This window comes from Sceloporus occidentalis, unplaced genomic scaffold, assembly GCF_023333645.1.
Source record: "Sceloporus occidentalis isolate IW3139 unplaced genomic scaffold, rSceOcc1.0.p SCAF_3, whole genome shotgun sequence".
Classification (NCBI taxonomy): Eukaryota; Metazoa; Chordata; class Lepidosauria; order Squamata; family Phrynosomatidae; genus Sceloporus; species Sceloporus occidentalis.
Genome location: NW_028316983.1, coordinates 13,087,111 through 13,100,123, shown reverse-complemented (window position 1 = coordinate 13,100,123; position 13,013 = coordinate 13,087,111). Strand labels below are relative to the sequence as shown.

The 13,013-nt window shown below is 39.7% G+C and overlaps 1 protein-coding gene across 3 annotated transcripts in view; it reads left to right on the top strand.

Moving 5' to 3' along the window:
- SS18L1 (SS18L1 subunit of BAF chromatin remodeling complex) overlaps positions 1 to 10,435 on the top strand; it is a 40,968-nt gene extending 30,533 nt beyond the window's left edge. For 2 of the 3 annotated variants that reach the window (XM_089513671.1, XM_089513669.1), the window contains 3 exons: positions 212 to 331; positions 1,710 to 1,837; positions 3,603 to 10,239. In XM_089513671.1, coding sequence (XP_089369797.1) covers positions 212 to 331; positions 1,710 to 1,837; positions 3,603 to 3,629 — 275 coding nt within the window. In that variant the 3' untranslated portion in view covers positions 3,630 to 10,239. Of the gene's footprint in view, positions 1 to 211; positions 332 to 1,709; positions 1,838 to 3,602; positions 10,240 to 10,419 lie in introns of those variants that run through there. The other variant, XM_089513670.1, reaches the window with a different exon arrangement.
- Positions 10,436 to 13,013: the final 2,578 nt, after the last annotated feature.

The following is a 13,013-nucleotide window of genomic DNA, read 5'->3' as shown; positions in this document are numbered from 1 at the left end:
GGGGCTGAGAGTGTTTCCACGGCTAAGTGGTGAATGGAACCCTGGCCTCTAGAATTACATTGCTCAAACAACTACACCACACTGGCTTTCCCACAGCACACGAGGGGAATCAAAACAAGTGGTTACCAGAACATGGAGATATAGTATGTGATATCATGTGATAGCATTTTGATTAGCATCAGAATCACATCTACTGATTTTCTATCTTTAGGGAATTCCCAGTATAGCCAGCAGCAGGCAGGATACCAACAGGGAGCTGCGCAACAGCAGACGTATTCACAGCAGCAATACCCAAACCAACAGAGTTACCCAGGACAACAACAAGGATATGGTGAGAAAATCTAAACTGTCATGTTTTGCTATACTGCTCATCTGTGTTGGTCCTGTCTTTCTTTTTGGAGAAAAGTTGGGATAAAAAATAACTTGGACAACATCTATTCGAATTCCTTCTTCACATATCACTTTTATTGTCATCATATCACTTTTATCGTCAAGGAAATGTTTTCTAATGTTCCATCAACATTTATTCCCCTGTAACTTAAAACAATTAGACCTGAACCTACCCTCTGAGACTGAAGCAAACCTGCACCCTCCTTACTATGACAGCTGTTTAAATATACAAAGAATTCAGTCATTTCACCCTTCAGTCTTCTCTTCACCAGGCTAAACATGCCCAACCCCTTCAACCTCTCCTTAGATGTTTTGTTCTCTGTAGCTCTTATCACTTTTTTTTGCCTGTCTCTTACCCTGTCTCTTTTCCAATACAATTTTTCTTCTTCTTTGTCTTTTGGCTAAACAGCATGTGCTGGATATTGGTAATTGCTGTCCTAGGATGTGTGTGTGTTTTAATATATGTTTAACATGGATTTAATTTTTTCTGATTGTTTAATTTTTAAAAAACGTTTGTATTTTGTGATTATTTAGCCATGTTTTTTCATCATTATAAGCCTCTTTGAATCCCAATCGGGGGGAAATGCGAGATAGCAATTATTATTATTAGTAGTAGTATTCTATGTTGCTGTGTCCCTTCATGTCAACTCCAACTTACAGTGATCTTATCCTTGGTTTTCTTGCCAAAAAATTATTCAGAAGTATTTTGCTATTGTCTTTCTCTGGCCAAAAGATTATGGCTTGCTCAAGGTCACACAGTGGGTTTCTTTGGCTGAGCAGGGATTTTGAACCATCATCTCCTATTCTAATGTTCAACCCACTGTACCACACTGGCTTGCTAAACAACATGCCACTATAAAATTCATAGCATGCAGTTGTAAAGTCCCTTTCTTTTTTAAACCTTCATGTCCCAGACAGGAAAAAGCAAATTTTTATTTCAAAATCCCCCCCTCACACGAGAGGTTAGTTAAAAATGGAGAAAATCCAATAGTAGAGGAAATTTTGAAATAAAGCCAACTGCAGGGGCAGTTTAAACCTCCCACAGTCATGCACTGTGGTCCTGATCCAGAATGGGGTCACATCCACTTACTTGAAAGCTTAATAAAATACCCTATGTTGTATTTAACATAGTCTGTAGTTTAACCCTTTCTCCCTCCACTAAATTCAGATGTCTGTAAACTGTAAACTTTCAAAATTTGGGGAGATTCTTCACTATCAAGGAGCATCAAATCACCTATTTCATAGAGATTAAAGGAAGTTTCTCATCAGGATATATGATCTCCACCTCTCATACATCTGTCAAAATGTTATTTTTACAGGTCCTGCCCAAGGAGCTTCATCACAGTATTCTAGTTATCAACAGGGCCAGGGGCAACAGTATGGAAGTTACAGAGCTTCTCAGACAGGACCATCAGCACAGCAACAGAGGCCTTATGGCTATGAGCAGGTAAGGTGGGGAGAAGTCCAAGGGAGGGGAGTGCAACCTGTAGGCAGCAAGTGACCCCAGAGCCCACTTGTGCAACTCCTTAAACCACTTGATCCCCAGAACTTCCACATCCAAAGACCAATCTAAATATTGCAAAACACAAAGAACCACCCCAAATGCCCCCAGAAACCTCCTGAAAATCCTGGCCAAAACACCAACCAGAAGTGAGGGCACAACACTTGGAATTCCCATTTTGGTCAATATGCAGCCAGCAAAACAGGCATCTTGGTGCACAGATGGGTGGATACTGCCGACAGGGAGAGAGGTTGAGAGACTTGGCCTTACACTTTTGCCCTGCCTTTGAAATATATAATACTTGGGATGGGGGGCTTTCACAGAGCAGTTTATGATTGTGCATTGATAGGATAGACAGCCTTAGAAAACAGAAAAAGGCAAGGCAGGAGTCATGGTTTACTGTAAGAGTGTATCTATACTACACAGTTACAGTATTGTGATGCCCTCTTAACTCTCATGGCTCCATCCTGTGGAATCCTGGGATTTCTGCTTTTGTAAGATAATAATAATAATAAATTTTATTTGTATACCACCTTTCCAACAGATCAAAGCAATTTACAAAAATGCATAAACAGTTACATGAACAATTACATAATGCATAAACAACTATAAATTCATCTCCTTACCTTAACTAAATACAGTTAAATTAATCAAAATACAGTTCAATTAAATGCATTCAAATATATAAAAATATACCCTCCCCTACCAGCCAAATGGACTAGCTCTTGCCTTTGCTCCCACCAAAGGGGTGACGCCCCCCTGCCACAGCAGGCACCCAGCCTTTATCCCCTTCCCAAGGGGAACAGGTGTTCCTGACTGGGTACCTGGGGCCTGGTCCTGGTAGGAAGCAGCCTGAGGCCAGCAGTCCACCAGGTGAGATGAAGCATGCAGATATAGCAAGCAGCAAGTCCACACAGCAGCAGGAGGTAGTACACGTCTCTTTCCTGGGATGGCCTGTTGTTCTCCCCTCTTCAGTTGGAGTTTGAAAAGGGCTGTAATTCAGTGTGGGCAGTTGTTGATCTCTTTAGTCTAAGGATCTAGGCTGTCAGACTCACAGCAGGGAGTAGATATCCAGGCAGGGGTAAATTCAGATACAGATAGTATAGAGTTAAGTACAAGTGAATCCAGTAGAGCAGGATAGGCAAATTGCTGCCCACTGATGTTCTGTCAGGTTAAAAAATAGTGCTTTTTAAATTGCAGTTTTTCCACTTTCATGGCGGCCTTGTGCCCCTAACCCCAGCAAATGTGGAGAGTGCACTGTACACATTTTGCTGCCATTCAGCATATTAGTTTTCAAAGCAGAGGACCATGGGCTCTTACCACTTCCATCACACTTACGTTTCAATCCTATTTTACCTATCTGGAAATTAGATCCTCTTTCTCCAGTGTAAAAATGCATGGATTGCAACTTTAGAATCTTAATTTTACTTCTTCCTGGTGTCCTTGGTGAAACAGCATTGTGAAACTTGTATGTAAAATTAATGTTTTTATAGCATTAATACTCTGGGGCTTAGAACAATTGCTAGTCCTGACTAGGGTAAACTCATTAACTCAGTGGGATTTACACAGGTGTCACCTTATGCATTCAGCAGTTGGTTCATTGGATCCATTTTAATTGGGGCTAGTGATTACATTTAGCTCGCAGAAAGGACTGTATTTATATTCTCTCTCTCTCTCTCTCTCTCTCTCAATGTTTGTTATCATTTAACAGGGCCAGTATGGAAACTATCAGCAATAATAGGACAAGCACCTGTGTCAAATTTGTTTCAATATTTATGTCCGTTTTTTGAACCTGGATGTACGGGCAGTTTTTGATTAACTGTAATATGTTACCCCGTTAGCACAAAAGGAGCATCTGTATATGAAATAGTATTCATTTCATGCTGGATATGAAGCAGTGCATTACTGGTAACAAGGCAATGCTTTAATGGTTTGGTATATTTTGGTGGTGTGTATAGTATTGTATGTTGATACAATGCAGAGGTTCTTCTTCCTTAGCCCCACAACCCCTTTTGATGTTTTAAACTAGTTTTAGAGGTCAACGGATGATTGGACTTGTATGTACCCAACCCTGTCCCTGCAAAATTTGGAAACACATCAGACATGTAACTGAGTTCGTCTCCATTCTCTAGTCATGTAGGTATGTAACGTTGGTTTCTAATGTGAAATACCAGCCCAGATGCATTATTTATTTTGTATGTACTGCCCTCAGAAATCCATAAATCTGAACTGGAGCAGATTAGGAAAGGTTCTTCTTTTGTTGGTTGGTTGTTTACACGTAACTGATTTCTGTTCCAAATTGCACAAATGTATGGATGGAAATTTGATTTGTCAAATCCCTTTCATGTGCAGCAGTAACTTTATACAGCAGTGGTTAGGACTTATCTAAACTGCCCACCTTTCCTCTGGTTATTTACTGTTGCAAGTTAATTCCTGAATTAACATGGGAACTGACCTTGTCATGCCCATATATCTATGTGTCCCATAATAGGTCAATACCAAAGAAGCATTGAATTGTGGCACATTCCATGTTAGTGAGCCTGGAAATGTCATTGTGGATTTAATTTGGTTATGGAAAAGGAGTCTTGAAGTTGGTAAGGGGAAATATTGATTCCTTTTGGTTTATATAATGTCCTTGGGAGCATTTGCTGCGGTTGTAAAATCTCCTTTCCTTGTAATCCATATTTTATATGCAAACTTATGTTACTACAGAAATTGGTATCAGTTTCAGCCAGGAGTGTAGCTACAGGAGCTACAGGGTGGTAGCAATACAATGGCATTACCGGCCCCTTAAAAATAATAATCCTCTCCCAATGAATTTTTCCTTCAGTCCCTACATTTACAGCATTGCAGCCAGTTACAACTTAAGTTGTGCACTCAGAAATACAGAGAAAATAATTTACAACTTGAGTTATGTGCTTAGAAATATAGTTAAGGCATCCAGAGAAAAGATGCATGCAAAGTTCCCAACAGAATGCAAACACAACAAACAGAAGAGTCCAAGGTACACAATTTTCAGGGTTTCACTCACAACAATGCTAGAAAAGTGGGGAATGAAGAAGACTCATAGAGGAGGGGGGCAGAATTCTTAAGGGGAGGACAATGCCCTCATCTTGCACACACACACACCCAGCCATGTGATTCACAGCATAAAAAGAGCACATTTGAGGATAGCTCTTTGATGCTATTTAACAGGCCCTGCTAATACTGTGTTGGATTCTGTGGATCTTAGGGCAGAAGCAGACGGCTCGGAAGGAACGATCTCTGGCTGCAATCGCTCTGGGATTGTGGTGACCAGACAGCCTGCTCCTGGATTGGGCCATCACTGTGGTCTCAAATGGGCCGCCAGCAGGAGCAGATTAAATCTGCTCCTTTTGCCGTCAGCAGCCTCGGAGCGGCTTCCAACTGCTTTGAGGATGTGCATCATCTAAACGCCATACCTCCGAAGCAGCTGAAGATGCTCTATTTGGCATGTCTGTTTCAGGCCCTAGTTTTTCTACTAAGTTGTGTAAAGTGCTAATAGTACAAAGTCCTTCTTCACAATGTTGGAAAAGTATGTCCTTATCAGGAAGGCAACATCATGACAACCTGTTGGAGTGATGGACAGGTGAACTGTTATGCTTCCATCTCTACAGACTGCCCAATTTTGCAAAGGGATTTGGGATTTTTTTTTAACGCAGCAGTGTCTCCCAGGAAATTTTCTTCCTTCAGGGGTGGCAAGTATGCAAATCCACTGAATTCCATGCCTCCTCCTCCCCTCTCCACACATAACCAATGTATTACAGAATAGAGCATGCCTGAATGACTCACAACCACAAGGACTTTTGCAGCTGGAAAAAAAAAACCTATTATGTTTTAGCCTAAAATGAAATATTGAATTTTAGCCTAATGTTCTCAAACAATTCCGTAGGGCATAAGTTGTCAGGTGAATGTGTTTAGGACTGCAGTCTTAAAGACTTGGTCTCTTCCATTGTAAACACAGCTAAACTATGATGGCTGGTAGTATAACAACAAGAAGAGAGGATCTAATTTAAGTTGTCATATGAAGGAATCCAGCCACAATGAAGCTCTTTATGCTACTATTGAATACATTGGAAGAGTATATTTGAAATCAGTGGGACTAAAAAGTGCTTATCTGTATTCTGTGTCCACAGAAACAAAAAACTATCGCTGGGCCTTTTCATCTAGTTTACACTCACTGTGGATAAATGAAACAGTAAGATTCAGTCTTCCCATAGTCAATATAACTTCATAGCCAGCTCAAGCCAATGGGAAGCTTGAATCATGATCCACTTTGCTACAAAACAATTGTTCAAGTTTTCCAAATTGCTGGTTAGTTGCTTAGTTAGTTGCTTCAGATTTCCCAGCAAAAGGGGTAGCCATAAACAAAAGTTGCACACTTCTGCTCCTGTAGTTCTTCCTTGATGTTGTTGCTATAGTACTGTTAACATTAATTCAGAAACCCTTTTCGGTGTTTTTCTGTACACCAGACAGTCAGATCTAACTGTGGACTGTTTCTTTTATATTTAGTAGAGTGGAACCCTCCCAAAGAAATCCAGAGTGTGAGGAAGGATAAGGAAATGCAGACATAGTGGTATTTTAAAGGCATAGTTGCCCTAGTTCACTAGGTAGCATTTAATGGCATAGAATTGTTTGGGAAGCTTGACCTCCTTCATAGAGAAGGGATGAGCGAATGAGTATATGGCATGTGGCTTCACAAGGATTTGAGCTATATACAGGAGTAGAGGAGGAATGGGGATCAGCAAAGCCTACATAGCTACAACAGAACTAGCAGTGTCTGAACCAATATCTGGTTAAAGAAGAGGATCCGCTGCTCTGTTAATGCAAACCAGCTCTAGGAGATCCCTTGTCTTTTATTCAGTCTCACCTACCACTGATCACCTACTATAATCTCTGGAGCAGGTTACTCATGTTGCTTATGGAATCATCACAGGAGCTGAAATTCATGTAACACCAAATGCACATTTATGGTAAAATGGATATAGCACAAATAGAAGCCTACTCAACAGATGTTGCATACAACATTCATCCATGATAGGATAGAAACTGGTTACAAACTACAAACAGACAGAGTCAATCCTTCATTTCATACAGCAAGAAAGAATTCTCTCTCAATCCCCTCATCAAAGCAGTTGCTTCACAATGCTGGAAAAGCCAAATGTAGTTATAATTAATGTAGTGCAAAAAATCTTTCCAGATAACATTGGTCTTGCCCATGGACCATTTTTAACCCTCTGGGATGATAGTTGTCAGTCTTGGAGGGGAAAGGCAGGATATAAATGAAGTGATTGGATGAATGTTGTTTTTACATGATGAGGATGTATTTTGATTGATTTATTTTTTTAAACTGTTGGTGAAAACAAGCTGGTGTGGAATGTGAAGATGTTTGTGAATTAGTTTTGCCACAGTGTTATTATTCTATTCCTGATGACGGGCTCATTCAGAAGGGGAAAAGTCTCTGGAAGTATAGAGAATTTCCAGTTCCTTGTTATATACCTACATATCAAAACAATGTTTTACCTATATATTCCCAGGTTTATATCAAAATACATTCTTGAAGTATCTCTAGTTTCCCTCACTCCCCCCTCCCTGTGTGCTTCCCTGCTCATGTGTCACATCTAGGCTCATGCAACATTTCAGAAATTGATTTCCACTGATTTCCACTGCCCTTTCTTGTATTATCATTGAGGTTACAGTCAGAGTTCTAAAATGCTTTAACAATATTATGCTAAGTAAAACATTAGGATCATTTTGTTTTGGTGAATATGTGTCCGTGGACCTGAGCAGATGGGCAAGATACCACAGGCTAAGCCTGTGGTATCTTGTCCCTGGTTCTGACCCGGGTTAGTCTCTGGGCTGGCGAGGCGAAGGACAGGTGTTTACGCACCCACCACACCATGGAGTCACTGTGGCTGTGCACCCCTTACCTTCTGCTGCTGTTGCATCTTCTCTGAGGGACCCATCATGGCCCATAAGGACAGAAATGGGGTGCCTAGCTAATTCATTGAATTGGTTGGGAGTCTACCAGTTCGGTCTCCAGACTGGCTGATCCTGGTCTTGGACTACTGGCCTGAATCATATTTATTTATTTATTTATTTATTTATTTATTTATTTAATCAATCCATTTGTCGGTACAAGTGATGCAAGGCTGGGGGAACATAGGCCTTTTGTCTGTTGTATATAGGCCCCTAGAAACAGTAGCTTGGTGATGGCAATTTTAACTAGCCATCTTTAGTCTTGGTGGCCATCTTGGCTAGTTCTGGGATAATACAAACACACAGTAAGTAGAGATGCATTTCATTTCAGAAAATACTGGGTTAATTTAAACTGATATGGAAAATGAGAATGAAAAGTCCTTGATAATCCTGCGAGTTCCCAGGAAATACTTTGAGATGAAGAAAATGTCATATAGATCTCCAAACTAAAATCAATTTGTAAAGGAACAAAACCTTGAAGTTTCAAAGACATTTGTTTTTCTCATTTGCAGGGGTTCTGAGTTTACAGTCTTCACATAACTGAACTTTCCGTTTATAAATCACACTATATATTGTATGTAACCTGTGTTGAGTTGACTTCTGTTTTGGCTAAATTCACTTTATGATAAATGTGCATTTGGGGTGACATGTTTTTTAAATCCTGTGATTAGTCCGTACATGTAACCTTGTCCTTAAAGAATTTTGATAGCTCGGGGGCAGCTTCACTTTATGCTTCCTGATCCCAACTTTTTTTCCTCTGAGTCCAAAAGGCAACCCCTTTCTTCACTAAATCTGGCTGTGGACACAGCTCAGCTCTGAAAGTAAGCTTGGGTCAGCTTTTGAAAGAAAAACAAATCCATTGAGCAATTGTCATTTTATTTCAAGTATTTATTTTATCGTATGCACTTATAAAGTTTGGCAAGACAGCTTGTCTGTCATTAAAAATTATTGGACCAAAAAGTGGTAGTGGGGCGAGTTATTTGAGCAATTGGGGGATTTTTAAAATTAAGATGAATGTGAATGTTGTCCAGTATGTGCTCTGCCTATCTGTATGATGCTATGGCCAAAGGTACACATTTGCCTCTGGTACCGAAAGCTTTTTTACCCCTTTTATACCAGACGCCATGCAAAAACATGTTTTTGCATACACACCTGTAAGTGGAATGACATAGTTTACTGTATCCTTAAGGAATATTTTCAAGATATGATTTTTCAAACTTCAGATTCTCAAGAATCTAACACCTTCTAAAAACAATAGGCCACCAGGAAAAAGAAGCCAGCAGTGAATCTAAAATTTTAAATGTTAGATGTTCAGGGAAATAATCCAATGATAAAAACCCATCTCCAGATGAGAATAGAGATGACACTGACCGTGTGTACAAGTGTAAAGTGCCATACAAGCTGTGTTTCCATGAAAACTTTTATTTAGGATTCCTTGTCCCGCTATTCTTAGAATAAATTCTAGTAGGTCACAAAAACTGAGAAAAAGTCAAACTATTTAATAATAATAAATGTGAAAGGCAGCAATTTCAAGCCTTCCAATATATTCAGCACCACAGATGCATGCAGTTCATAGAAGGGAAAAGCAACAGAGCTGCAAAAGAACATTTACATTATATAGCTGTTCGTCATGTTGAATATTTTTTCTTAGTCTTCATTTTTGTCTTCCTTTTTCTAAAACCCTCAGTTTGTTAACTTGGGCCCTATCGCCAACTCTGCTGTGCCATGTGACACTGTGGGTGTGTATCCCTGGATCTTTCTGTCATACCTGCAGAAGGAGACCACCTAACGTATGTGCCACAAAGACATCAGTAGCTGTGTCTAGTGGGAACAGTTGCAAAGGCCTGTGGCAGGAATCCCGAAATCCCTCATGCCCTATTCCCTGGCCAACAGTGAATGCAGTTTCTAGGTCGTGCGGCAGCTGCGCTGTACGATCAGTCTTCCTACCCCATATGCCAGGGCTTGGCATTGTGGTGATATGTGGGAGCGGGTCACACCAGTGCATTTACAGAGAGTGAGAAAAAAAAATGCATGCTGCATTGCTCCTTACCAGCTTTGACATTTGCTTCTCCTGTGGTTCTTAGCATTGTTCAAAATCATTTTTGAAAGACCACAAGCATTTTAACAATAACATCACATCAGCTGGAAATGTCTTACATTAAGAATTTCTTGAATGTTGTATATATATATACTGTATTTGAAAGAGCGCTTTGGAAATAGTTTGTACATTATTTCCTAATTTATACATGATTTTTAGTGTTAATATTTCTAACTGTTAATAATAAATATTTAATGTGTTGTCCATATTTATGTATTGATGTGGAAACAAAAAAAAGGTGATGCCAGCATTTTGACTTTTTTCATTACCTGTATCATATTTTCTGTTTTGTAATACAGAATGTTTAAAGATGTTTTAGGTTAAAATGAATTGATTGTGAAGCCAAGTAATGGTACTTTTTCGTATGATGGAAAGACTTTTAAAAGCAATGGTGTAATCATGTTTGAAGTCTGTCTGTTTTTTTAAATTGCAGGTTCAGTGAAAATGATACATCAGTCACACTCCATTTATAATCTGAAATATTTCAAGTAAAGATAACTGCATGAAAAAGATGCTCATCTCAGTTTTCAAAATGTCAAATCTTACTTGATAGTCAAGATAAAGTAATAGTTCCACTACATTCTGCACTGGTAAGGCCTCATCGGGAATACTGTGTTCAGTTCTAGGTACCCCATTTTAAGAATGCTGTTGTCAAGAACTGACTTTGCTCCTCAGAATTCAGTAAACATGTCTTCTGTATTGCAAACAGTAAAACTTTATTTCAGAAAACACATAGGTGTTAGCAGGAAGACTTCTGCAGGCAGAAGTGCCATCATCCACCAACATTGTCATAACAAGTAGGGCAACTAAAATGGTCAAGGTCTGGAAACCATGCCCTATCAGGGACGACTCAGGGAGCTGGGAATGTTTAGCCTGGAGAAGAGAAGGTTAAGAGGTGATACGATAGCCCTGTTTAAATACTCGGAGGGATGTCATTTTGAGGAGGGAGCTAACTTGTTTTCTGCTGCTCCAGAGACTAGGACCCGGAGCAATGGATGCAAGCTGCAGGAAAAGAGATTCCACCTCAACATTAGGAAGAACTTCCTCACAGTAAGGGCTGTTCGACAGTGGAACACACTCCCTCAGAGTGTAGTGGAGTCTCCTTCCTTAGAAGTCTTTAAACAGAGGCTGGATGGCCATCTGTTGAGGATGCTTTGATTTAGATTCCTGCATGGCAGGGGGTTGGACTGGATGGCCCTTGAGGCCTCTTCCAACTCGATGATTCTAACATTAACAGTATTCCACCCCAAACATTTGCAAACTTCATCTTAATTTGTTTACTTATTAAAACATATCAGTGCTCTTTCCCATGCCAGCCTCATTCGCCCAGCCCCCAGTATCAGTCCATTCATATCTCTGCTTTACATTTCCCAGCAGCAGGTTCTGAGAAAATTAATCTTCCAGACATCTGCACTTTCCTGTGCAAGGCCACAAGCATCTTTTTGAGGTGCCACCAATTATTTCTACTAATATTATACCTCCCATCACTCTCACCATATCCCAATATATTATTAAAAATATAGCCATGTTAGTCTGTAGAATCAGTATGTAGAGAGATTTTGTAGCACCTTTGAGACTAACAAAAAGAAATGGGTGGTATGAGCTTTCGTAGACTTAAGCCTATTTCCTCAGATGCATTTGGTGGAGAGTCCATCAAATGCATCTGAGGAAGTAGATGTAAGTCTACAAAAGCTCATGCTGCCAACTGCTTTCAGTTCAAAGATGCTACAAAATCTCTCTACATATCAATATATTGTAACATTAATATAACTTTATTTCTAAAACCTTAAGCATGCTATATATTACAGCCGCCGCCACCTTATGACAGAATATGCCAGATTCTGACAGATACAGAGAAGATGGAGCAGGTTCTCAGAAAGGCAAAAAGAATGATACAAGGTATGAAGAACAAAACATGGAAGCTTTAAGGAGCTGTCCATGTTCATCTTGATGAAGAGAAAACTGAGAGACGACATGGTTGCACTCTTTAAATACCTGTAATGTACAGGCTAACTGCAATACAAGAACACAAGCCTTCAGTAAATTCAGAAAACCTTTATTCAGTAAGCAGAACAGATCACAGAACACAGTTGATGCCAGGACTGAAAAATTCTTTGAGTTACATAGTACAGTAGAGTCTCGATTATCCGACATAAACGGGCGGGCTGATAGTTGGATAGCCGAAAATGTTGGATAATCTGGAGGGTCCAAAAAAAACCTTGAAATCACTATGAATTGCAAACGTATTGAAGTTTTATTGCAGTAACAGTAAAAGTAAAGTTGCAGTAACGTTATAGGAATAACATTGTAATGTATAAACAGTCCTCTAAAAATGTAAAGAAATCATTGATCAACATTGTGATGTACAATATGTACTGTATAAACAGTTCAGTCCTCTGAAAATGTAAAGAAATCACTGAGCAGCGACGTTGGATAATCTGGAAGGTTGGATAATCGAGACTCTACTGTATGCTTAAAAGTTCAAACAGTTCGCCTGTTACAAAAGCCTTCATCCCATTTGTCAGCAACTCAAAACACACTGTCTTCCCAGGTCTTTCTCTTCCTCCATTTCTCCCATGCCAAGCTACAATTTCCCCAAGTAATGACCTTGCTAATTTACAGCTCATACTTTCTCCCTACATATCTGCTCATTATCCCTGGCGCAACTGATACACAGTCTTTACTCAGCAACACCAATAGGATAACATAACTTGTCATCGCGTATTAACATACATATGCTCAAGCACAGCAGTTAGGCATGGCAATATCATGCCTGGACTGCGATCCTAACAATACATCAAGGGCTATCACAGTGAGGAAGGTGTAAGTATATTCTCTCCTGCACCAAAGGGGAGAACCAGGTTTAATAGTTTTAAATTACAGGATTGATTTTGATTTGAGCATCAGAAGTAACTCTTTGATGGTAAGAATGGTTCAACAATGAAACCAATTATTTAGAGAGATGGTGGGTTGCCTTCTCTGGATGTTTTCATAAAGAGGCTGGGCAGTTACCTGCTTGGGGATGGT